Genomic DNA, 27,263 nt, shown 5'->3' on the forward strand with positions numbered 1-27,263 from the left:
ACACACACACACACATGCACAGGAACCTAAGCACAAAGCACTGCCCATCTGAATGAGGCCATGTAATTGGCTTCCAGATTTATAGCTGCACTTTTCTTTGACGGCACTGAAGGCCTGTTCACGGCTCAGAGAAGCCTGAGAGCCAGTCAGAGACACTCCAGCCTCATGGATTCACTTCATCACAGTCATACATCCCAGATGCTCCTCCACAATTATGTGGTATTCAGCTAGATTTCATCCCTAAGTGGCCTCTTCTCCTCAGCTGTACACTTTCCTCACCAGTCCGGAGGTGTTTCACCTCCTGCTCCATCACCTGGATGTATGAGCTTCACTGTGCAGAGCCAGTGTGGTGCTGTTTGTTTTCACCTTAATCTGCTAAAGAGGCAAAGTTTCTTTGTGTTCACTTTTAATCTCAGTTTACGCAACGTGTGCGTACCGGCAGGAGTTTGTGACATCAGAACTACTCTGGAGCCAATCATGGTCCAGCATCTAAGTTAGAGTTTGACGTGGAAAGTAGAGAGTGGACGTTCACATGAAGCAGGATCCAGCACTTACTATATGAGTACAGAGCCTGGATTCTTCAGTCAGGGAGTAGAAAATATCATTTCAAGAACTTTTAACAAGATTATTGATTTCATGGAAAAACCACAATTTACCATTAAACAAGGGATCTTTGAGGGTTTACTACATTTCCCACAGTAGTTAACAACCCCAGATAATTACACTTCCTCTCCTGATGTTGATGAAACCTCTAAAAACTCATCTCTCTCTGTTCCTCAAAATTTTCATGTTTATTCTTTGAAAAAATCTCTTCCTGGCCTTAAAATGTTGTGGATGTAACAATACACAAACATGTAGCGTTGTGAGACTTTCAGACACCCACATTATTTCCAGTGGCTTGAGCCGCATCATGGCGGTTTGGTGCTTTGCTAGTTTAATCTAGTTGACCTTTGTCCGCTGTGCACCATGACGATCACCTGCACCTGTGGGAATGGAGCTCCTCCCCAAGCTGCTCTCTGTACCTGAGAACACCCGCTGCCTCTTCCTGGCTGCTCCAATTCTTCTTCTTCTGATTAACAGGGCTAGTGCTAAGGTTTGCTTCTTTGTTGCTTTGTAGCTCTAAACTCAGCGGGAGCTTCCTGCTCCGTAGTGACAGGTTTGGAAACCTCCACCTGTTTGTTCTGTCCTCCGAACTCCCTCGAACACTGCTCTGACCTGAGCAGCGAGTGCAGAGTAAATCAAGTTCTATCTAAAGCTCTGACTCTACTCATCAAACACACAGACCTCTGCTTGTTTTCTGTTTTCTAGCTACTGTGCGCTACACAATGGTAAGTGGTGATATAGGGGTAATTCTGGCAGCCAGCTGTGACTTAGCTACCTGAGCTAACTTAGCTAACTTAGCTTGCAAAATACAGATAATTACAGTGAAATGAGGGGCTTCACAGGTATGCTATTGAGAAACGACATAGAAAACCCCACCCCTCAGTCATGGTGCTGACTGCTATGATATACGTGTGATATCATAAAAATCACCACAGGGACGAAGTTAAGAACCTGGTTTTCTTTGGAGGGGCTCTTTGATGCTCAGGTGTGACTGTGTGGAGACCACCTGTGTGCTGTAACTGAAAAAATGTCTTATGACTTTGGAAAGTTACACCAAAATAAAAGGTGGTCTGGTTTGGACACAGGAGAAAATGAGGCATCACCTGTCTGACAGCCCAGTGGAGGGGCATAGCAAGAAACCCAGGATACATCTGACGGATGTTTGCTCTCTGCTACCTGAAGAAAAACACCTGCTGAAAGTACAACAGAGCGCATGTGTGACACAGCTTACGATGCTGCTGTGAAGTTTACTTTTCTCTGTGATGTAAGTGAACATTTATTTTTCACTGTGATGTTGACAGACAACCTCTCTCCTCCTCCTCTCTCTCCTCCTCTCTCCTCCCGCCCCCCCTCCTTCTCTCTCCTCTCCTCCTCTCTCCAAACTCCCTTTAACAGTGTCACAGTTTCAAATATCTAACGCCATCTGAAGCTCTGTTTTAACTTATTCTTAACTGCAGCTGTCTTCAGAAATATTCTGCATTAAAAGTAATTCAAAGTTTCACATATTTCAAGACATATTAAACTTGAAACTTTAATTTTCTGCCTCCACCGTTTCTCATGTGTGGAGCGTTAATATTTCTCATCGCTGTTCTCTGACATCAGTTTGTTTACAGAACATTTTTCACTTTTTAATTCAGTGCTGCAGCTGGTTCCTAAACACTGAACCACCTTCTCTTTCTTCTTACCGATCTGTACTGGTCCTGATTCACAATTACAGCCAGGAGATGTCAGTTGCTAGGTAACCGTCAGGAACATCAGCCAGGACAGATAACTAGTTAGATCATCATTGTTTCCTCTGTCGAATAACAACCACAGCAGCAGGGTTACTCTGACATGGATGTCAGTGATACACACACACTCTCTGCGTGTGTTATCCTCTCTCTCTCTCTCTCTCTCTCTCTCTCTCTCTCTCTCTCTCTCTCCAGTATCAGTGAGTGTGTGTGGTGTGAGCTCACACACTCTGCTCAACAGCTCTGATTCTCTCTGTTCTCTCTCTACAGGGAGATGAACACAGCTACTGAGGCCAGACTGGGGTCACTCTCTCACACACAGACACACACACACACACACACACAACTTATCAGAATTTCATTATCTATAATATACAGTCATGTATGTGTTCAAATAAAAAATCTTTTAATGAAGTGGACACATAGATTCACCTCAGTTCACACACACACACACACACACACACAGAGCCCACTCCAAACAGGTGCGATGAGGATGACTCACACTCCTGATTGGACGATGGGTCAGTGACTTGACCGTCAACAGATTCACTTTCTGTTTCTGTTTCTGTGTGAATTCAATCAAGCATTCAGACCAGGCTTAGTTTCATAAAGACTCTGAATTAGTTTAGTTACAGTTTAATAAGTTAAAACAGAGTTTTGTAGAACACAGTATCTTGTGCTAGGTGCTGAATAGGAATCAACCCCCCAGGCCTGTCTGGGTACAGAAGAAACAATAAGAAAAAAAGAGATCAAATGAAGTCGGGATTTTTTTAATGTATTTGTTTGCTGAAAAAAATGTGAATTTAGAATTAATAAAAATATAACAATAAAACCCAAATTTGTCTCCAAACGAAGTGGTAATAAGTCACATCTGAGAGCTGAGCACTGTAGCTTCTTTAGCTAATGCTAATGTTAGCTTCACAGTTAGCGTCATGGCTCTGAAATTTGGTGTTCCTTATAATCCTAATCCTAGTCCTTATGTTCCTAATAATGTGGGAAAAAATGAAATGTGACAGTTTGAGTACAGCTCATTATCTACCAGATGTCAGTCATTCACTCAGCAGCTACCAAGCTGCTAATTTGCAGTCTGGCTAACTCAAAGAACTGATGGTAATTAGTTGTTGACAACGATGATGATGTCTGAGTCTTCGTTAACTTGATAATTGATGATAATATGATAAAAGCCTGGTTCTCAGTTTGAATTTTTTTCTTTCAAACTGCAGGTTTGTTGTAAAAACAATAAAATGACTTATCTTTAATGTTTTTTTGTGAATATCTCTGAGAGTACAGACAAATGAAAGTTGACGTTGAATGTCACATCACTTTGCCTTTATTATTTTATTCAAACAGTGATCTTGTAAAGCTGGATCTGGCTTCTTTTCCTAAATGATCACAAAAGAGAGAAAATCAGGTTCCTATCTGTTGAAGTAAGGAACTCAAAAAAGTTTTTTTGTTTTTTTTTTTAGCAGAAATTAAAGGCCTGACGTTTCCACTTGCCTCCCTGTCTGGTGCTCAGCTGTCGTACTGGAGCGTTATATTATCTCCTCTCTAAAGTCCCAGGCTACTCTTGATGCTCCTCCTGATTATGTCTATGGCTGCTGACGAACTCCCACACCTGCTGAAACAAGTTGCAGTGATTCACTGGTGAACAGAGTTGGTTCTCTGCCTAAATAAAAGGTTCCAGATGCAGAACGTGTTCTCGCTCCTGACTGAACAGCTGCTACAGATCTGGTCATGGTGATAGTGGGTACTGGACCCAGGATGAGCCTTTGTGTGTTTTAATCTGGTCACTTCAAACAAGGTATCACCTGAACTCCTGTCCGACAACATCCAAGAGCCATTTAGTTCACTGACGTGGTCTAAAGACTCAGAGGGTTTAGGGTTTTAGGAAATCATGGCCATATCTCACACATTACAGGTACGTTACATGTGATTAGTTTGTTGAAACAGAAGGAAGAATGAAAACACTGTAGGTCAGACCTGGGCAAACTACGGCCCGCGGGCCACATCCGGCCCTTTGTGCGTCCCTGTCCGGCCCGTGTGAGGCCAATCAGAAATTACAATATAAATTTTAAAAAAATATCTGTCATGCGTGAAATACAACTGTGCTGCTTTTATTTTGAAAAGCGTTACGTTCGCGTTCTTTCCGTATGTGAGCTGTCAGTGAAGGTGAACAGCGATATGTGATGCTAGCCAGGTCACCCTGGAGATGTCAGCTCACGCTAAGAAAAGAAAAGTTGATAACGAATGCCATGTTTTCAATAAGACGTGGACTGCCAAGTATTTCTTTACAGAAATTAAAGGTAAAGCTGTGTGCTTAATTTGTGGTACAGAAGTCGCTGTGTTTAAAGATAATAAGTTGAATCGCCACTACACGACCAAGCATGAGGATAAATACAGAAATCTGTCTGATGAGGAGTCTGCTGCGTTGCTAGCAAAACTGCAAACCCAACAAGGACTTTTTACCAAACTTCACACCCCCAGAGATGCAGCCGTCAGGACAAGTTATGTAATTTCTCACAAAATCGCCAGAAAAAGTAAGGCGTTTTCCGCGGAGAGTTTGTTAAGCAGTGCTTATTGGACTGTGTTTCACTGATATGCCCGGAGAAAAAGGGCGCGTTTGAGAACGTGTCACTCTCCCGACGCACTGTAACGAGGCGGGTTGAGGACATCGCTGGAAACCTGGAGCTTCAGCTGAAGAACACAGCGGCCGACTTTGACTGTTTTTCTCTGGCTTTGGATGAGAGCTGCGATGTACGTGACACTGCCCAGCTACTCGTCTTCTTACGTGGGATAACTGCGGATTTTCAAATCACGGAGGAGCTGCCAGCCATGCAGTCAATGAAAGGGACAACCACTGGTAATGACTTGTTCACAGAGGTAAATGCATGTTTGGACAAATTAGGACTGAAATGGGAAAAGCTGGCAGGTGTGACAACAGACGGTTGTCCAAATCTGACAGGGAAAAATGTTGGCCTTTTAAAGAGAATGCAGGATAAAGTGACAGAAATTAACCCTGTGCAGAAATTGACATTTTTGCATTGTATTATACATCAGGAAGTGTTCTGTAAGACAGTGTTAAAAATGAACCATGTTGTTGATGCTGTAACTAAAATAGTTAACTTCATCAGAGCGAGAGCATTAAATCACAGACAATTTGTTGCACTTCTGGAGGAAAATGAGAACATGGTGTCATAAGCTATCACTGCGCCGTCAGGTGGCTCAGCTTGGGCAAAGTACTGAAAAGTGTCTGGGACCTGAGAGACCAGATTCAGGATTTCTGTGTGAAGAAAGGACAAGACATCCCAGAGCTTTCAGATGAAGACTGGGTGGCAGACCTCGGATTTGCCGTGGATGTGACTGCACTAATGAACAAACTAAATGTCAAACTGCAGTGCAAGGGCACTTTTGTGCATGAGATGTACAGTGCAGTGAAGGCTTTCATGAGAAAGTTGCAGCTTCTCTCAAGCCAAGTGAAGGACAACATTCTGACCCACTTGCCAACACTAAAGGAAGCCACAAGATCAGCCGATCACCTCCACAAGTACTCAACCATGTTAGAAGCTCTGCACGGAGAGTTTTCAAGGCGATTTCAAGATTTCAAAACTCTTGAGAGTGAAATGCACATGGTTTCTTCTCCCTTCAACTGCAGTGTGGATAATGCACCAAGTGATGTTCAGATGGAACTCATTGACCTGCAGTCTGACACACTTCTGGCAGAGCACTTCAGGTCAGTCTCACTGCTGGACTTTTACTCCTCCCTCAAAAAGGAGAGCTTTCCACACCTGAGGAGGCATGCTCAGAGGATTCTAATCCTCTTTGGATCTACATTCGTATGTGAACAGACATTCTCAGTGATGAAGTTCAACAAATCCAAACACAGATCCTCTATCACTGATGACCACCTCTCAGCTGTCCTTCACATAGCCACCTCGGACATTCAGCCAGATTTCAATGCCCTTGTTCAAGCCCAGAGCTGACTGGATTATTCTCACTGAAGAGGTGAAATGAGGTCAAAAACATTGCAAGTTATTGTTTGTTGTATTGTTGTATTTCTGTATTTGACCTCGACTCCACAATTTCACATAGCCTAATATAAATAGTTACAGAATAATTTTATTCTCCCAGTTACCAGTACCAGCTATTCAAAATATGTAATTAAGTGCATTTTACAATGGAAAAAAGTTGAGCAGAAATGTTTTATTTACAATATTTACAGTTATAATGTTGACAGTTGTCATGTAAGAAGAACTGCAGTAATGGTAATAATTCAGTTGCCATAGATTTATTTTATTCTGAAAAGGCCTGGTTAAACTAGTCAGATGCTTTTATTGTGAAGCTAAAAGAACGGAAGTGTCATTGTGTGTTTATACAGGTGACTTGACTGGATTTCGTGTGTTTCACACCTGTAAGATGTTTCAGACCACGTGTCCTCTGTTTTTCGCTCCTCCTGTAACCTGCAGCTGCGTTTCAGTGATTAAATGTTAAGTTTTGAACATACAACAGTTCTCCTCATTATTAAGAAGCTCCAGGTATTCATGAACCGAATGATACACATTATGTAATTAAGTGCATTTACAATGGAAGACAGTTGAGCAGAATTAAGTTCAAGTTACCGTTGGTGTGGCCCTCTGACACAATTCAGGTTTCTCATGTGGCCCCTTGTAGAAATTAATTGCCCACCCCTGGTGTAGGTCCACTCAATTGTAGCATCCAGGACTTGAATCAGATCAGTGCCAAATAATATTCAGTCTGATTAGGTCAGGTAGGACCCACTGGTTGTCCCTTTGTGGGTTGTCATTCTGCAGGTCTACCATATCTCTCAGGTGTTGGACTGTCCCACGTCCCGTTCAGATTGGTCTGTTTTTTTTTATTTTTATTGGGTTCATGTAGGCTGATGCTTTTACTTGTGGTCTGAAATCACAAATGTTTTCAACTCAGGGTCAGGTTGTACTGCAACAACACAACACAGCACATTTTGTCCTGATGAAGATACAAGTAGATGAAATTCTAGATCAAAATGGAAAGACATGAAAAATCAAGGAATCACCACAAAACATCTGGATTGATCATCTGAGGAGCAGGAGCATCATTTTTGAGCAGCTGGTAGCAGCAGAGATGTTCAGAGTCTGTGAAAATAATATATTGGCATGCACTTTAAATTTCAGGTTTAAAGGAGCTGTAATGTGACAGTTAAACCACAGTTTCAGCCTTTAACCCACTCAGTCAGCTGTGTGCAGACGTGGCTGGAAGCCCTCAAACATCCCTGTCTGTTAATCAGCGTGAGAAAGCCATCCAGCAGACACTTGTACGTCCACTCTGCAGAGAGGCATTCTGGGAGTGTGGAGAAATGAGAACACAGTGGTAGCTAATCACATTACCCAGACCTCTTGGGGATAAATCCCAGCAGCTACGGGCCCCAACAATGTGATGCTACCATGGCAACAGTTGCCGGGACGACTGGCTGCGGCTGAACAACGCCAACACTTCAACAAAACTCATTGGGGAGACGACGGAGGATGAAGGAGACAAAAGAGAGGGCGAAGAGGAGCGGAGGAGTTTAAAGGGCTGAAGGTGAAGTGATGCACTGAATGTCTGATTTAAGACGATTAAAATCCCACTGAAGAACTTACACGGCAGTTTATTAAATGTTTGTAATCTGACCTTTGCGTAGGGCTCAGGGTGAGGAATTCCACAGTAAGAACTCACTGCTCGTTTTACAAAAACAAGCACATACTTTAATCAACTCATCATTTATTGTGATGCAACGCTGCAGGTCTCATGTAGTCTAAAGGTAGATGTCCATGTGTTTGTGATTATAAAGCAGGTCTAGGTTCTATATTAATACTGTGAAAGTATCAAAGCCTCAGTCCACAGAGAAATGCACACATCCTGAATTCAGAAACCTTAAGACCAGCCGTCAGGACTTCTGGAACTTTGCGATGTCACAACAAAGCAGTCACCACCCTCAGCCACACCCTAAGCCCTGCCCACCTGGACCCACCATCCAACCTTGAGCGTTTAGCCGAAATCTGCTTTATTTTTATTGGATCACTCAGAAAACAATCAGCCAATCAGAAGAGAGTCTCTGATCCTCTATAAATGCAACTAGTAAGAAGTGTGAACTTTGTGTCCAGGAGAAATGCAGAACTACATTTTCTAGAATTAAAACCACAGATGCTGTTATAGATAATTAGGAGGTTGTTGTCAGTGTAAAAGAGCATAGCAGTGATGTTCATATATTTTAGCTCGTTCGACACAGTTCACTGTGATTTTTATATATTATCAGAAAGCAGACTGTTCACCGATCTACAATACTGTGACGTCACAGTGTACATCTAATACACAGTGTACATTTAATACACAGTGTACATTACATTACAGTGTCACAGTGTCACAGTGTCACAGTGTACATTATACATTTAATTCACTCAAATAAACACGGTTTCATCATATTTCTGTTTGTTTAAAGGAAATTCAAAGACTGAAGAGAGAGACATCCACTGAGGAGGAAGTAATGTGAACAGCTGGTGAAGCGAGCTCACTATAGGCAGGTTACTTATCTGTGTGTGTGTGTGGCTTAATGTCCTTTGTCTGTTGCCTGCTATTTGACCCCTGGGGACAAATACCAGCCTGCCACAAGAGGCCTTGTGTGAGTTTGAGTGTGTGTTTGTGTGTGTGTGTGTGCCTATTGCCCACATTGCAGAGAGTAAAACAGACCCCCCGTCCGTCTCCATTTCTGTGACTGTCACACATCATTTCTGTTCCTCCTCTGTCCTCTCCTGCTATCTCTCTTTCTCTTTCTCTTTCTCTTTTTCTCTCTGTCTCTGTCTCTGTCTCTGTCTCTGTCTCAGACACTCAGTTCTCTTTGCAGCCTGAAGTGAATTTGAGTAAGTCCAGTTTGATGTGGGTGAGTCTGGACTATCTGAGGTGAAGGAGTGTGAGTTAGGATGAGCTCATCATGGACAATCAGGGCTGAACTGAGGAGAAACTACAGCATGGAATCAGAGAGGGCTGTTAGTGCTGGTGAGACACCATTGGTTCAGCTTATTTGTTTGCTTTGTAAATGTATGAGGACAGTACTGGCTCTCTGTTATAACCTTTTACACCAAAATTAGCAGGTATAAGCAGGTTTTTTAAATGCAACTAAACCTGACTCCTTTTACACTGCCAGATGAGATTCCAGGACACATACAACCTGCAGGGAGCAATGTCAGCACATGTAGTTACAGAGCACGCACACACATACACACACACACACACTCAGAAAACAAAAGGGAGAAACAATGAGCTGTTAGCTGCCATGCAGACTGGTAAATTGAATCCTTCACATCTCATCCTTGGGTTGTTGCTCCATGTGAGATGCTACGATTGGTGTGCTTTTAAAACTTATTTCAGGGCTGCAGCTCACTCTGTCATCCCTGAGCACAGTGTAGCTGCAGTGTTTCTTTAACAGCACCGCGCTGGTGACAGGTGACAGGTGACAGATGTCAGCACCTGGGTGTTGTGCAGGGCTGCACAATTAATTGAAATATAATCAAAATCTCAATACGGCCACATGCAATATTCAAATCACAGGAGCTGCAGTTTCTTGAAAGGTAAAATGTGTCACAACATTGTTGTGCATTGTTAGCACCATAAGCATTATGGTGCTACACAGACGTCCTGGCCTATAAATCATATTCTCCAGATGTAAGGGAACTCACTTGTTTGGTACGAGACCCAACAAAATCACATCATCATTATTTTACATTTTTTTCAGTGAATATGAAATTCAAAAACAATAATTCCAACTGAATCATGACTCATATCACAATCACAATATCTGCCAAAATAACTTCCCCATGTCGTCACCATCCGTCTCGTTCAAACATGGCTGCAGCTCAGTGGTGAAACAGCCCTGAATGTCAGGTGTGACTGCAGAACCACATGGAACAACACTCATTGTTCAGAGCGTCATCTGCACCTTAAACCTGAGCTCCCTCTGAAACAGGTGCTCACTTTGAGGATGACATCACTGCGTTAGGTCACATGGTGCCATCACTTCCTGCTGTGACAAGTTGAACCTTGACAAATCACAGCTTTCAACCTTTTACCACTTACATCTTTATTTGTGCTTTATATAACCCAGCACTCATTATCACAGACACAGTCAAACAGGTGACGAACATCCAACAAGGTCCCCTAACATGAGATGTTATGAGTAAAATAACACACTCATTCCTGCCCGATGCTCATTTTCACTCATTATGTTAATGAGTTGTGAGCAGGTCAATTAAAAGACTTCCACCAGGTGTTTTCATTTATATTTCTATCATTTTAAAAAAGAAACAATAAACTTCATTTGTGTAACAGTAACAGAACCAACATGGCCATCCTCAGGACCAGAGGAAAATCTGTGTTTTGAGTCAAAGCTCAATTTGCATTGATCTGGTAAGAGGTGTCACTCTGACTCAAATTACTCAGCTCAAGGTCAGTGAAATCCTGTCACTGAGCAGTTTGTCCACAAAAGCCTGAACTGAACATTAGCCATGACGTTCTTCATTTGGTCTAGATGACTGATCTCTATTTTACCAAAATGTTTTCATATTCTTATACATGTTTATATATACACATATTTATGAACTGCATGTGCAGTCAGGAGCCACTCCTGTGGTCTGACAGTCAGCATATTAATGCCTATAAGAAGATGTGCCATTAAACTATAGTCTGGCAATATGAGCAAAACATGACACACACACACACACACACACGCACACACACACACACACACACACAGTGTAAGTGAGGATGGTGGTAAAACATTCTCAAATGAACGTCTCTGGACAAGACTCTCCACATGACATGAGAAGCATCGTGTGTGTGTGTGTGTGTGTGTGTGTTTACTCTGTCTCAGGTGCAGTAATCTGACTGTCTGACCTGATGTGTATTTAAAGTATTAAAATGCATCATATGATGAAATAAAAATGGAGGAAGATAGTGAGTGCTTGAAGCCAGAAAAGTTATTCATTAAAATTCATAAATGTTTTCATTCTACAGCAGTTGTACAGTTCAAAGGCAGTCAGTTAACAGTGATTTCAAACAGAAAAGCATTTTTGTTTTTTGTCATTCGACTTAAACTATTGTGTGAAAACTGGTGCAGATTCGCCCTGTTAACACAGAGTATGTCCATCTGTCCACTGTAGGCGTCTTTAAGGTTGTTAAGTTGTTGTTGTGGTTCCCAGAGTTTGTAAGAGTAGAATGGGGGGCAGAGCCTTCAGCTCTCAGGCTCCTCTCCTGTGGAACCAGCTCCCAGTGTGGGTTCAGGAGGCAGACCCCCTCTCTACCTTTAAGATCAGGCTTAAAACTGTCCTGTTTAGTAAAGCTTATAGTTAGGGCTGGCTCAGGTATGTCCTGACCCATCCCTTAGTTATGCTGCTATAGAGCTAGACTGCTGGGGGATTCCCATGATTCACTGGGCTCTCTCTCTCTCTCTCTGTCTCTCTCTCTGTCTCTCTCTCTCTCTGTCGATTACTTTATGCCATTAACTTTGTATTTTTTTCTCTCCCGTAGTTTGTGCTTCTCCTCTCTCTCCCTCTCTCTGTCCTCATTCTGCAGGTCTCTCTGCCTCTGGAGCAGCAGGATCCAGATCCACCACTACTCATCTTTACTATTAACCACTGTTATCTGTCATTATTATTGATAACACCATTACCTACACAGCTGTTCCTGCTCTCTCTCTCTCTCTTTTCTCCTCTCTCCTCCCCCCACCCCACCTTTTTATCTCCTCCTAAACCCAACCAGTCGAGGCAGACGGCCGCCCCCCCTGAGCCCGGTTCTGTTGGAGGTTTCTTCCTGTTAAAGGGAGTTTTTCTCCCCCCTGTCACCAAGCGCTTGCTCTTTGTGGGAACTGTTGGGTTTTTCTCTGTAACAAAGAAAGGTCTCAGCCTTATCCTGTAAAGTGCCTTAAGAATGTATATTATGATTAGGCGCTATACAAATAAAATTGAATTGAATTGAACTGAAGATAATCTTTTCCCTCTGACTGTTTTTGAGGCTGGAAAATATTCAGACACTTTGGACAATGAGATGATACATGTAAAGAAGTTTATCCTGTAACTAAAATGTTGAATAAATAAAGTTTTGTGAGATTGAATGATGTTCAGCTACATAGCGTGACTTTACTGATCCACTGGCAGGTGAGTTCGTCTAAATGGGTCAATGTTCTCTGTGACGTGAAAATCAGACCTGATGATACATTTAGGACATGTCACAGCTCAGTCTGACAGACAGTCAGTCAGACAGTGGTACTGATCACTGGTGGGAATTAGTGAACTTGTTGAGGAAACATGAGAGACGAAGATGTGAATCCTCTGATGCTGAAAGCCAAGGTGTGTGTGTGTGTGTGTGTGTGTGTTCCTGTGTATATCTCTGCTATGCTGAAGCGAGCCTGGGCCTGTCGCTCTCTCTCTCTCGCTCTCTCTCTCTCTCTCTCTCTCTCTCACACACACACACACACACACACAGTCCAGCTTACTACAGCATTCCTCAGCCTCCACAAACTCACAACGTTCCTATTACTTCACATTCCAGAGGTGTCACAACACACAGACACACACACACACACACCATTCAGATTCATAAAGATGATCAACACACGAAGGAGAATGATCCTCTGGTTCCTTCCTCTCTTTGTTTCTTTGGCTCCCACCTCTCTCTCTCTCTCCTCCATTTCTTTCCTACCTCTCTCTCCTCCATTTCTTTCCTACCTCTCTCTCTCTCTTCCTTCACACCGTCCTTCCCCCCCCCCCCTCCTCCTCCTTCTTTTCCTGTCTTGGCATGTCGGACTGTTCTTGAGAAATAGTTGTGAGTGCATGGCTGATCTCGACAGCAGCACAGAGACTCCTCCGCCCAGAGAGGACGCTGCTGCAGGACGCTGACGTTAACAACGTGTTTACAGGGAGCAGGAGGAAGGCTCCATACGTTAGTCATCATCACTCTGAGGCTAATAATACTCACTGCTCCCACAGAGTATTATTAGCTTATTGTGTGAAACTATGTGTGATATTTTGTTTATGATCCAAATGCTTCACAGAAACACAGCTGTGAGGTCAATTCTTCAGTTTTGTGTCAGATTAAAAGACTGAAGCTCATCAGAGCCCAGAGAAACTTTAAGGATACTCCATCTTAAAGGGCCACCCCACTTATTTCACCCATGAAGATCTGTTTACTGGCCCCAGCATGTGAAACTGTTATTTACTGTCTTCTGTAGTCTGACAGTGGTTTGAAATGTGGGCATTCAGCTGGTAAGAGTCTAAATCTGTTCCCATTGTTACTGAGAACCCCTCAAAGGTTCTACAAGATACTGAAACAGTACTCAGTCTGACCATAGGTGTTCTTGGGATTTCTTCAATCCCCTTGAGTCCTTCAGGGTTCCTTTGCAGTCTTTGGTGCTGAAAAATAAATCATATTCTGGGTTTCTCAGACAGCCCGGCTTTATGTGCCGTGCTAAATGCCAGTGGAGGCTGCAGCTTTAACAAGTGATGACCCTGGCTGAAGAATTCCTGCCCTCGGGCTCTGACTAACAGCAGAGACAACAGTAGGGATTGTGTAGCCTGGGGCACAGGGTAGACTCAGGTGGGCGTGGCCTGAGAGTTGCTTAACCTGTTGACAGACAGCCCTCGTAGGAGCTTATGAATAGCTGCCAGACACGAACACGCACAGAGATATTTGGCTGGTTCAAAGCAGCTCCACCTTGTATACAACAGAGAGAAATGGGGGAAAACATGCAAGAGTTTCCACTACTACAGATAAAACACAGGAGAAGCTCTGATTGGTCAACTGTTTCTCCAGGTGGCTGAAACAGTTTACATTGGCTACAACAGCAGACCTGTTTCAGACATGTGTGGCAACTCAGAGATGTGAAACCACATAAGCATTAACAAGCACTTAGTGTGACTTTTGTCTGTAATTCAGTTCTTAAATTAATATCATAACAAAGGAGGGACTGTTGTTTCTTAGCTGTTAGCTGTGTAGCTAGCAACTAACTCAGGTTGCGTTTACAGAGTGAAGGTATCAGGGACTTCAGTCATGACCCAACAACTTCAGAAATTATTATGTGCAACACTCAACAGAGGAACTGAGTACAGCCTACACCTGTGTTTAAGGTCTTTACTAAGCTGCACTTACACAGGTAGCACAGACCTGCTGGCACAACCTCTGATCCCTGTGTGTGTGTGTGTGTGTGTGTGAGTAAGTGAGTGAGTGTGAGAGAGAGAGAGAGAGAGAGAGAGAGAGAGAGAGAGAGAGAGACGCCTGCATCTTTACACTGGAATACAACGCTCAAAACACACAGGCTCAGAACCACAGTGGCACAATGCGGCCTGAAAAAAGCTTTAATGCATTATACTCCACCTCCACAGGAACGACAAACTGAAGGTTTAAATGGCTCACGACCACGGGGGCATAAATCTGCACCGTGGTGAACTGTGACACTCACATAAATCTGTTGAGAAAGCTGCAGCTGAAACTGCAGTGTTGGCTCTGTGATTCAGCACAGAGCAGCAGGGAAAAACATCCAGTGATTCATGGTTTGTTGTTCGTCAGTACTCTACTGTACTGTGACACCAAGGGCAACAATACAGGTGCATACTGAACACAGGAGGCAGACCTTGGATGTTGTACACTCTGAGGCATGAGCAAGACAGCTTCAGTCTGTTTAACCACAGTGACACACAGTCACATCATTCATACCTGCAGGGCTCGTGTCAGGACGAAGACATGTTGTGTACCTGTACCCGTCAGTCTGCCTTTACATGTTTCATATGCTAAACCACAAAATTTAAGGTACACTTATGCAGACTGTACACAAAGCTCTGTGTCTGTACGCTGCTGCAGAACCAGACATTTTATCCCCACACAGTATCAGTCCTTTGCTGCTGAATCTGTCTGCTTTCCCTGTTTCCACCTTATTTATTTGCAAAAAATGTAAATCAGAAACGCAAACCTGATTTTTCCTCCACAAGCTGCAGGTTTAAACTAAACTTGACCTTTGGGAACAGAATGTGTAAAATTATCTGGGACACCAAGTCAAAAAGAGTTGCAACTCATGGAGTTTTATTTGAGCTTTCAACAGGTAACGAGAAGCAGATGAAACCTGCTAAATGGATCTTTGAGATTACTTTGTTACAGAAAAGCAACATAGTTTTCAGGTTAATAATGAATCATCTGGCCTGCAGGAGGACACCCACACGAACCAGAGAAGAAGAAGCCTCCAAACCAGGAAGCTCTCTCACTGTAACCTCTGATCCATGGTGCTGCGTCGGTCCATCAGTCGCTGTATGAGTAAAGAAAAGAGATCTGATCCAGTCTGGATCCAGACGGCTGCTGAACCTGCTCTCAAATGGGCAGTCCATGACCAAGATGGCCTGAGTCAGTCCAAAACAGGACAAAGGCCTTGTCTTTCATTACTGGTCCAAATCTCAATGTGTCTCATAGACACTCCAGAATCAATGATTCAAGTCGCCCCTCTGTCTCTCGTCTGACTTCCTGTCACCTCTGCATCTGGTAATGGCCAAAATGGCTGAAATAATTTCCATAAAATGAGAAACTGAATTGAGTGTACATCATGTGTCATGACCATCGTGGGCAGCATCCACACTAATACGGTTTCATTTTAAAACAAAAATGATCTCAGTCCACATGACCGATTTAGCTCCGTATCAGAAACGATCTCCATCCACACTAACACACCTGAAAACACACATCACATGACCATCCACAAACACTGAGCATGTGTGAGCCGGTGTAAACAGGAAGGAGATCGTCTCCTCTCGGTTGGTCATATGCAGCAAATCCTCTGAAGGAGGAACAGCAAAGACAGTTGCACTGGCTCTGCCGGTTTAAGTTTCCAAGCCCAGTGGAAAGTGTAGCTCTTTTGGCTTTGGGGCCAACCAATAGTATTTCTATCTTATCCTCGTTCAGCTTAAAAAAATAATTGTTCATCCATCAAGGCAGGGAGTCAGGGAGCATTAGTTAATGTCATTTGGCTCAGGGTTAATGTATAGCAGTGTATCGTCAGCGTAGTGGAGTTAATGTTTTGTTCCCTGATGATGTTCCCAGACAGCTTCCTTGTGCAACACCAAAAGGTATGGCTGTCTGTCACACTGTTTGATGTTATCTATTATCATAGTGACACATTAAGTACAAAACATAGGTTCCCACTGGATCCTCAACATGCAGTGAATGCTGTAAACTGTGGGTCAGGTGGGGTTCACCCTGTTCTCCATGAGCACATTTCAACTCACAAATGTTTCCACTGGTGGCAGAGAAGATAAACCTGCATTACCAGAATACATAACCAGTACAATGCTGAAGATACTGTTATTAGTGATGAGGATGACACGACATCATGTCAAACATTCATCTGTATCATCTTCACTCTGTAATAAAGCACCTGATCAGACCTTGTCTCATCCTCCTGAACACAGGTGTTGATCCAGAATGATGAAGACCACTGGGTCCAGATGTTCTTCAGCTGTTCAGTGTGATCACTGAGGCCAAAGTCAGCAGTCCCTTTTTTAAAGTGTCTGTCTCCAAAGCCTGCTCAGGTGCTCAGCACAGTGTCCCAGAACCACATGGTATCTGGGTCAAAGGTAACTCTGAGTCTACTGAGTCATGTTTACTGGCCTGAGGGAGTCACAGCGTGGTGCTCATGCTTCAGTGCTGAGACACACTGTCAGGTAAAGTCAGGATCTGGTGAGTCTTCAGATTTCTACATGAGAGAATATAGTGAAGAACTTACTTACTGACTATTTGCTGGTTGATTGGCCCATGTTCTGATTGGCTGATTCACTGACTGACTGACTTTATGGGGGACACCTGTGTGTGCTTTAACTCAGGGGTCAGTGAAGACGAGTGTGTTCAGTGAGTGTGTGTGGCCGGCTTATCACCGGAGCCAGGACACCCCAGGGGTCTGGAGATGGTGTGTATGTGTGTGTGTGTGTGTGTGTGTGTGTGTGTGTGCTTCTGTGTGTGTGTGTGCTGGAGACAGAGGGGAATTCCTGCTGTAAGCTCGGCCTCCATGACTCAGTCAGTGAGTCAGGAGAAATACATGGAGAAGAAATGTGTTCTGACACAACAGGGACCATTTGACTACAGCACTGAGACTGACATTCACATCTTTATAGTCATGCAGCACATGACACAGACCTGTATGTTAATAATGTATAAATAATAACAACAAGGGAAAAGACAGCTAGGTGAACAGGGTCTGTGATGACACTGTAACATGATGACTGACCATGATGCTTTCAGGACAGACACCTCTTCTTCTTTTGAGCCACAGAGTGCAATTGTTTCCAAAAACTATTAAAAACACACACACACACACACACACACACACACACACACACACACACACACACACACACAGCTATATATATATATATATATATATATACACACACAATGGTGTCTGGCTGTTTACGAAGTGACTGAGTCTTTTTAAATGAAACTATATATTTATTAGAGTCACAGACAAAGTCGGAAGGTCAAAGAAGGTCGGGGATTTAGAGTTGACAGATTGTTATTTCACAGTGTTTTTGATTATAAAGCAGGTCTAGGTTCTATATTAATACTGTGTATTGTGAAAGTATCAAAGCCTCAGTCCACAAAGAAATGCACACAGCCTGTATTCAGAAACTGAGCCTTAAAACCAGCCGTCAGGACTTCTTTTAATTATATAACTCTTCTACAGTGTTATTTCTGAAGTGTTGATATTCATAAGAAGATATATGTGGTTTTAAGAACCAAAAACCATCTCAGTGGTTCAGAAGAGAGGTTCTGAGCCTCTCTTCTGATTGACTGACTGTTTTCTGAGTGATCCAATAAAAAATATAGCAGATTTCAGGTAAACACTCGGAGAAAACAAATCCTGCAAGTTGGTTCAGCAGGTCCTGGTTTATCTTTACTTTCAGAAATCTTCAGTGGCACTAAGGAACAGCTGAAGCTCCAGATTTGAAAAGAACAGTTTAGTCTTTTCTGGATGAATATAAAAATCAACTGAGAGCCACATAAATGTCTAATAATAGCATGTTTTTTATTTCTTATTTCCCCTGTGTATCTTTATGTTATTTTTGTTTCTTAATTTGCTGCTGTGTAACCATTTTCTTTAACACTTTCTATCTTTGTTTCATTTCTGTCTTTAATGCTCAGGTTTTCATATAACTATGAAAACTAATGAAAACTACACCAGCCTTTAATTTTCTACTAAAAGTAAGAAATGATATCTGAATAAACATGAGTCAGCCGGCACAACATGGCAGCTCTGTACAGTCAGTGGGAGGCTTTGACACGGCTCCACTACAGTGGAATTGTTACTTCATATTAATTACACACTAATTACTGGCGTGTAATTACTCGTTACACACACAGCAATCTGCTCCACAGCTACATTCCTGACTGTGTAGTTACCCAAAACACACACAAACACACACAAACACACACAGACACACACAGTGGTGTGAAGCCAACACTGACACAAATAACACAGTGAAGGACTGTTGCTGCCAGTTTCTTTCTGTCTGACGACTTTTCTCTCCCTCCTCACAAACCATTTGTTCTCTCTCCTCTCTCACTAAATCAATGTCATATTCAATACTCACACACATCATCTCGTCCTGTCTCTCTCTCTCTCTATCTGCTTGTGTTTTACTGAAGCATTTTTCTCTCTCAGTCGACCGATCGCCTCCCTCTGTCCTCTGGCCATAAAACCTTCATTTCTCTCCACTTTCCTCTGAGTCAGCAGAAACACACACCATGGCTCTGCCTCTTTCTTTCTTTCTTTCTTTCTTTCTTTCTTTCTTTCTTTCTTATTCTCTCTCCACAGTCCACAGACATTATGTATAATTGCTGAAAAGAGCAACATGCAGACAGGAAATAAAAGCAATCATCTAAATGTGTTGAGGACGACGGCGGTCTGCTGCGTGCTGAGACTCGGCTCTCCAGTGATGCATTCATGGAAGAAAGTTTAAAAGAAAACATGCACTGTGTGAGGAAAGCTCTCAAGAGGATTACAGGCGTCAAGTGACAAACTTTTCAGAAATTCTTATCAGCGCAGTAATGCCACTAAGAAGGTTACACTTCTGCTTCACTTGGGATGTTTTAACTGTTTCTAATAGCACAGATTTCCCTTTTTTGTTATTTTCAGCGACTGAAAAAAAAAAGTCTTTCAGTGTCTTTAACTGAAAAGACGCAGCAGCAGATAACCAGCATTTTATTTTGAAATCTCTATGTAGAGTGGGAGGAATTTTTAGCGACTTTGTCCTTTTTGTTGGTGCACATTCCTTTACAGGGCAGTGAAGTCTCCTCGACCAGTGTGAACTGACTTTAAACCCTTTACCCCAACACACACACACACACACACACACAGACGCACACAGACGCACACACGCAATCCCCACTGAGATCCAACAAAAGGTGGGAATCCACAGAGAAAATGTTAACTCCAGTTTCCCTCTCCTCCCCCTTCACATTTTCCTTTTCTTCAAACTCAAGTCTCCCTCACCCCCTCTCCCTCTCCTCCCCCCTCCCTCTCAGTCCGAGCACAGCTGGGGTATAGCAGGTCCTGCTAAAGCACTCTCACACACTAAACACACACACACAGGACACACACATACACACACACACTCATTATAAGAGGCACAGAATTTTAAAAAAGCCAACAGAGATTCCTCCTGCACACACTGAAATCTCACACAAACACACACACACACTCACTCACCAGATAGTTCATCTTGTCCCTGCTGCAGCGAGGCGGCTGTGGTAACTCCGGGGCAGGGCTGTAGCGCAGCCCCTGTGAGACACTTTGCCAGTTAGATCCTGTACGGAGAGCAGATCACAAAAGATCCCAAAACTCCTCCAGCTTCCTTTCCCACCCTCCTTCCTTCCTTCCCTCCTATGTCCTTCTGTCCTCCCTCCTTTTTCCTCTCTGTCACTCCTCCTGTCCTGTTCAGTCTCGTCTTCAGTAGTCAGGCAGATCCCGACACATTCTGCCGCTCCGTGATCTCACACAGTAAGAATGAGACTGCTGCTTGGCCCATTTACTTCTACCCCACTCGCCCCTTCTCTCTCACTTGGTCTCCCTCTCCCTCTCTCTCCCTCTCTCTCTCTTGCCTGGGGAAAAGAGGGAGGAGCATGTAACCCGACACGTCACTTCCTGCTGGATCCTGATATTCCCTCTGCCTGCTCTGGCCATTGGCCCGAAGAGCTCTTCTCATGCAAATAAGCTTTGCCCTTCCACTGACACCCCCACCCCTCCGTCGCTCTCTGCGTCCCCCTGCTTGTGAGAGGCTGTCAGTGCTTTGTAATGCTGCTGAGACACAGTCACACTCTGAATTTCACATGAGCATAAAGCAACATTACCTCATCTCATTGTCTTTAAGCTCAGATTGGTGTTCCCGTGTCACCCTGCCTGAAGGAGCTGCAGGTTAGCTCCTTTTGAATTTTACATCTGTTACACTTATCAGCTGGAGTTTGTAAGATTTGAAACCATGAAGAACATGAGGCAGATTTATAATGTTAAAAATAAAAGGAAATACTGCAGTATTTGAATACCACTGGACTATAAATAGTTTAGCCTTAGCTAGCTGTTAGCTGCTATTCTTTTTTCTCCATTAAGAAATGACTGGTCTCTAATCTGTTAATAATTAACTGTGTATCTTTTTATCTTGCTTTTCCTTCTGCATCCACTTTGTTATAAAGGAAGGTGATTGTTATGATCTCCTCTTTGATCTGATCTTGAAGTTTGGAGACATTTTCTACTTTATCCAAGAAATATATTTTTATTTTGTACAGTTGTAAGAAATAACATGTGACCAGTGTTTGACTTTTCATTCCTATATTATTGCAGCTTGCACATGTCAACCAGCTGTAACATAAGAACAACCTCCTGCAGGACAAACTGCTGTAAAACTGTTGTGTGTCATATCACACAGTTGTGGCTCATACACAACACCTACAACATGCAAAGAGTTTCAAAGCCAGGACAACCTGAAAACACAAATTTGCTCTCACAGTGGATTTATCTGGTTGGATGCATTATTCAAAATGCTAGGCTAGGTAGCGTTACCTTCCTTGTTAGCTTAGCTACAGACCTACAGTCCTACTTTACTCCGTTGTGTTTCTGGAGTGTGTTTGTGTGCAGGTCCTTTGTTTGATGACGTTTCATATCATAAAGTTTGTTTGTTTCAGCTGTGAGGAACAGTTTCCACGTCCACGTTGGATTCCTCCACTGTGGATTTGGGGCATGGAGTTTCTGACGGTGCACTGAAGGGAGGGGCAGCAGCGACAGCATTGCTTACTCCACCTTTAATGATGAATAAATGTTGCAGGTGTGTCCTTTGGAAATCAACCATTGCTAATAAACCCACAAATAATTAAACTGAGATAACCGACTGTATTTTTCCTGTGATTAATAACAAATTAAACATAGAAAATAGAGAGAATAGATAAATACAGAGTAAATATATATAATATATATAATAATACTTATAAATGTTTAAACTCTGCTGGAGTCTGCTGTGATCAATTTAAAAACATGAGTTGTTATGAAGTTCTGGGAATCAACCTGGTCAATGCTATTGGCCAATTTCAGCTGCCAGATTGCGTATTTGTGTGTCTGCTGATAAACAACAAGATACGATAGCACAGAAAAGCTGTCTGAGGTCATTTGTGTCTCCATAGTTTGTTAGTTTGTACATGTCTTATAGGGATCCTTATGAATGTGTGTGTTTATGTCATGTGTTCATGAAAATATAAACAATAAACCCTCACTTCAACATCCAGTCCTGGTCAGGATCTACTCAGTCTGCAACTACATACAGTAGTCCAGAGTTGGAGCAGGAGGTGGGTCTGAAAACTGTGTGAAATCTTCAGCAATCATTTTATATTTTATTTTGAAATTTACTGTTCATTTACAGCCTGTCTGATCAGCTGACTACTTCTTTTTAGTGATGTCACCATCTTCCCAGATCTCAGCTTGTCACTGACAAAACTACAAAAATAAGACCCAGCTTGGACGTTTAATCCTCCACTATAAACCTGAAAGACGTGTCATGAAGTTTCGGAAAATGTTTTTTAAAGAAATTTAGAACGCAGTGTTTTGGGTTTAGATATCGCTCATATCATCACTCAATAGAACTGCAGTGAAAGCTGATGTGATGCTGGATTGAAAAAAAAAACAACTTTAAATTTTCTCCAAGTGATGATGAAAGAAAATGTCTAAATGTTGCCATCCAAAATAATCCAAGGTCCACAGAGAGATGTGTCCGAGAGATAAAGAACTATTACAACTGATAAATGAACACAGTACTAAGAAGTACAAAACTGAACTGAGGATAAATGAAGGACTGTGTGAAACAGCCTGGTCAGAGACTGTGTCTTCCTGCTCCGCCCACACTCTCCAGGTAGCATCACCTGCCCTAACCTCCCAATGGCCCATTCACTGCAGCCACCAGCCTCTAGATGGGGCTGAGTATGAGACACCTCATGACAGTCACCACATATAATCATCATCTTGGCTCCTACAGAGGGTAAAACAGCAGTTTTATGTACTTCTTAAAAATATGAGCTGAATTACATGACAACAACCTCCCATTAAGATGCTTCATGCTTTATAGAGTCCATTCCAACCTGAAGGATAAACTGGACCGTAGCTCAGTCAGCCAGCTGCACTTACAAATGGAGAATCAATGTCAATGTAAATGAAAGAGTCTGGAAGCAAAAGCTGCAAACAGACGTGTACCCCCCCATGTAAATCTGAGTCTAATCTCATCTGAACAAGCAGCCAGGTCACAGCAGGAATCACTGGATCAACCTGTAACATCTCATCCACTGTCAACATGACTGGAGCCTGAGCTGAGCGCCGTCAGGTGTGTGTCTTCAGCACAGCTTACTGACCTCACCTCAGCCTGCTCCTCTGGACGTGTCTGCCTGTGTTTGTTTGCTCTCTCGTGTACCGACCCAACAGACACAGTTTGATTTTTGTGTTGAGTTGTGTGTTTGAGTCCTAGCTTTGTGGTTATCTGTTCCTGTCAGACACATGCAGGGAGATTAAATGTCATCCTGTTAGAGCTGCTAACATCAGTGTAATAAATCTGTCGTTATCCAAACCTTCAACTCTTCTCCACAAAAATAAAAATCAGGTTGATAATCTGTGGAACACTCAAAAACTATTTGAAGCCCAACCCCAAGCCCCGCCCACCTGGACCCACTATCCAACCAGGATTTGGTTTCTCTGAGTGTTTACCTGAAATCTGCTATATTTTTATGGGATCACTCAGAAAACAATCAGCCAATCAGAGGAGAGCCTCTCTTCTGATTGGCTGAGTTTTCTGTCTGACCTGTTGTTACTAGAGCTCCAGAGAGAAGCCTGAGAGAGGAGATGTAAAACTACCATGAGATGGTTTTTGGTTCTTTAAACCACAAATATATCTTCTGATGGAGATCAACACTTCATATAAAACACAGAAGAAGAGTAAAATCTGGAACTTTAATGACTGATGATCTAATTTCACATGAAGAAGTTGTTGAGCTGCTGCTGACTTAATGACACAGAACAAACAAGTGTCACAATCAGCACTTATCTCTGACCCCCAAACCCCTCACATACACACACACACACACACACACACACAGAAGGTCATGACCCTACTTTCTGAGGGGTCGTCCACAGGACAGTGGAGGAGTTTTGCAGCAGGAGGCCGAGGTCTGTCTCTGTAGTTGGGGCTGGTTTATTTCCTTGTTTGTCTAGTTGTCTAGTACATTTCTGAACCATAGACTGGCCTCTGGAGCTGCATTAATGCTGTGCTGTGTCAGAGTGGGTGGTGTACAGGCGCTCTGGGACCAGAACTTACATCAAGACTAATTTGCAGGAACATACACATTTTTACTCTTAATAGTGAGAAAAATCCCAAACTGAGTGACTGGGTAAATACAAAGAATAATGTTGGTTACACACAGTAACCCCAGCTTCAACAAGCACAGCTGTTTATCCCTCATCAGTGCTGATGGGGTCGTCCAGGAGTCTTTTCCTGGTCTGTTCAGGAAGCTGGGACATGTTACACTGCAACACCATCATTCATGCCATGACCCGGGACTGCACCACCACCACGGTCAAAGAGAGGGAAGAGCATCGGGGAGGAGGGAGAGGAGGAGAGCAGCACAATGCAGCTAATGGTTGCTGCTGTCTGGGCGGCACACTGGTCAGTGAGACGAGCGATGGGGAGAGGGTAGAGTTGGTTGGGGTCTGCTGAAAGCAGGGTGGATGTCAGGCTGGTTTCCAGCAGTGGAACAGCGGGGAAGCATGTTCCCCATCTCGCTGGAACCATGTGAGGGATCACAGCGAGCAACAGGGGCCTTCTGCTTCCCGGTCGGACGCCACACAGCGGGGAGTCACTGAGCAGCACCGTCTTAAAATGATTTCTGGACCATTTGAGTATCTGTTTTTGCACATTTTGTCCATTAAAGTGAAACCAGTACAATGAAAGGGGCTCGTTTGGGTGAATATTTCTGAGCTGTAGCTAATGTAGCTCACAGCTCACAGCTCATCTCCAGGGTTGACATAAGAAAAACCCAACAGCTCTTAGAGGGAGAAGCCAGTACAAAGTACAACACACTGGTAGTCATTGATTAGTGTTGTGTTACTAGGCAAAAACCAAACCCCACGAGAACACAATGAACTATCAATAACCAATTAGTCCTTTGTATCATGAATATTTAAATAGAAAAAGTGAGCCAACCGAAGAATGAAGGAGTCACAGACTGAACTCTTTAGCAGCACTTTAACTGGCTCCACAGTAAAACCTGGATCCTGAAACAGGACTCACTGAAACCTGGTCCTGGTTTCAGCTGTGAAGAGTCAGTTTTTAAATCATTTTAAAGGACAAGTCTGGTGTGATTCTGTATTTTCTTACAGTCACAAGAAAAGAACAACACTTTCTGTCTATTCTTGTCTTTACAGACAGGCAGTTTCAGGACAGTGTACATGGGACTCATAGGGCTCAAAATAAACACAGGTTATTTGTGTCTAGATGTAGTGTGGCATTAAAAAGTGGCCCCAGATTTTCTGGGCTGACACCTTCCTACACCATCTCTATTTACTGTATTTCCCCTGAATTTGAATTAACTTTTTTATTTTTTGGGGCATTTCACAGCTTTTTTGATGGTGACAGTATAGACAGACCAATAGTGCAGCCGGCCGGGAGTCAGGATCCGCTGCTAAGGGCATATGGGCCCACGTAATATATGCCGTAACCATTGGGTCATGGTCACCACAGACTGTCAATAAAAATGGACGTATCCTCTGTGACGTCACCCACAGGTTACTGAAGCTCAGAGTGAGCTGCTCCACCACCGCCATCTTGGCAGTATCTGACTCCACCCCTAAATCCCAGGTAATCCAAACATGGTCAAAGAGGTGGGGTGTGTGTGGAGCTGAGATTTAGATGCATGATGGTTTGTGACAAGCATATGTTCACCCGCCTGTCACTCAAAGAGGCCACGCCCTCTATTCTTCATACCTTTAGTCCTTAATCAAATGTAAACAGGTCAGTTCTATAAAATTCAGCCTGTACAGTTGTCATGAAGGAGGAAATTAGCTCTAGAGACCAGAACAGTTTATGTCCCAGGCTGTAAACATGTTTCTTTCTGCAGTAAAGTTGGACATTTGAACATGGGAGTCTCTGGGGACTGACTCACTGCTGGAGCCAGACTCTAGTGGTCACTAGAGGAACTGCAGCTCTCAGCTCTTCACTGTTGATGCTTCCTGAAATCAACTTTGATTCCCTTACTATTGCTGCCTATTTGAAATGAATTCATCAGTAAGATGAATGAGATGTTTCTGTTGTATTTATGAGCAGCTCTGTCTGTATCAGATGTAGGACATCCACACATGTCCTCGTACCCTCTGCTCCTCCTGATATTTGAACAACAGCCATCACATTGTGTCTGATGCTGAGCTGCACTTGTGCCAACTCTCCAACAAAGCATTCCACACACACCTACACACACACTTCACCCTCCACGACCTGCATGCTGCCCTCTCTGACCGCCACACTCAACAACAACAGCCTCTGTCACACTGACCTACAAATGGCAAGTGCATGCCACACACACACACACTCTCTCACACACAAGAGCAGAAAGCAGTCATTGAGGATTAAGAGATGTAGGTCAGAGTGAATCTGAATATGGTAATGGTCTCTGCTGGGTTAGGGACGTCCACACTGTGGCTGCCTCTCATTTTATGAACTTCCTGTTTTTCCCTGATCCTCAGACACTCTTGTGCGCCCTCTGCTGTCCACTGAAGTACAATGTGAAATTGTTTACAAGGTGCGTCTTCATTCCTGGACCTAAACAATAGACAAAAATAGACAGACTGGCAGCTGTGACTTCTGGCTGCCATCTTTGTTTGGGTCAAGTAATGTAGAAGCACTGAAGCACTAATATGTGACTGACACTGTGCACTGGAGGGGTGGAGTGGTGGCAGAGTCTTAGTAATAATCCTCTAATCCACTGATTATGATAAGACACCACTTTACTGTTGGTCTTCTGCAGAAATCTGATTCCTCAGTGTAAATTAGAACCCTAGGTGTTAGTTTGTTCAACTAGATTTCTCCTGGAGAAAGTCAGTCTTTTTTACATGTGTAAAATCACATCACCCATGTATTTTCTTTCATGCTACCGTACTGATTATCACATGTCTGACTAAGGGCCGTGTTGAGACAGACATCAGCGCTGTCTCAGTGAGACCACAGCATCGACACAATGGGAAGGCTCCAGCCAAGAAGTTAAACCTGGCTCAGCTCCTCCTACAACACAGTGTGATGTCATCTGACGAGGCACTGAAAAAAAGTTAATCCAATCTGTGTTAACAAGGTAATTCTGCTGTTT

General features: G+C 43.2%; 1 protein-coding gene and 1 pseudogene across 3 annotated transcripts in view; one reads left to right on the forward strand and one right to left on the reverse strand.

Moving 5' to 3' along the window:
- The window catches only part of bcar1 (BCAR1 scaffold protein, Cas family member), a 93,436-nt gene that overhangs the window by 33,838 nt on the left and 32,335 nt on the right, over window positions 1–27,263 (reverse strand). The window contains exon 1 of one of the 3 annotated variants that reach the window (XM_071488936.1): window positions 20,095–20,474. The exons of the other annotated variants lie outside the window; for them this stretch is intronic. Coding sequence (XP_071345037.1) covers window positions 20,095–20,106 — 12 coding nt within the window. The 5' untranslated portion in view covers window positions 20,107–20,474. Of the gene's footprint in view, window positions 1–20,094; window positions 20,475–27,263 lie in introns of those variants that run through there. 3 annotated transcript variants of the gene reach the window in all.
- LOC139627870 (general transcription factor II-I repeat domain-containing protein 2A-like) lies at window positions 3,955–6,545 on the forward strand (annotated as a pseudogene).

Source organism: Trachinotus anak, unplaced genomic scaffold (genome assembly GCF_046630095.1).
Source record: "Trachinotus anak isolate AG129_WGS33_773 ecotype Australia unplaced genomic scaffold, CSIRO_AGI_Tana_v1 ptg000002l, whole genome shotgun sequence".
Lineage (NCBI taxonomy): Eukaryota > Metazoa > Chordata > Actinopteri > Carangiformes > Carangidae > Trachinotus > Trachinotus anak.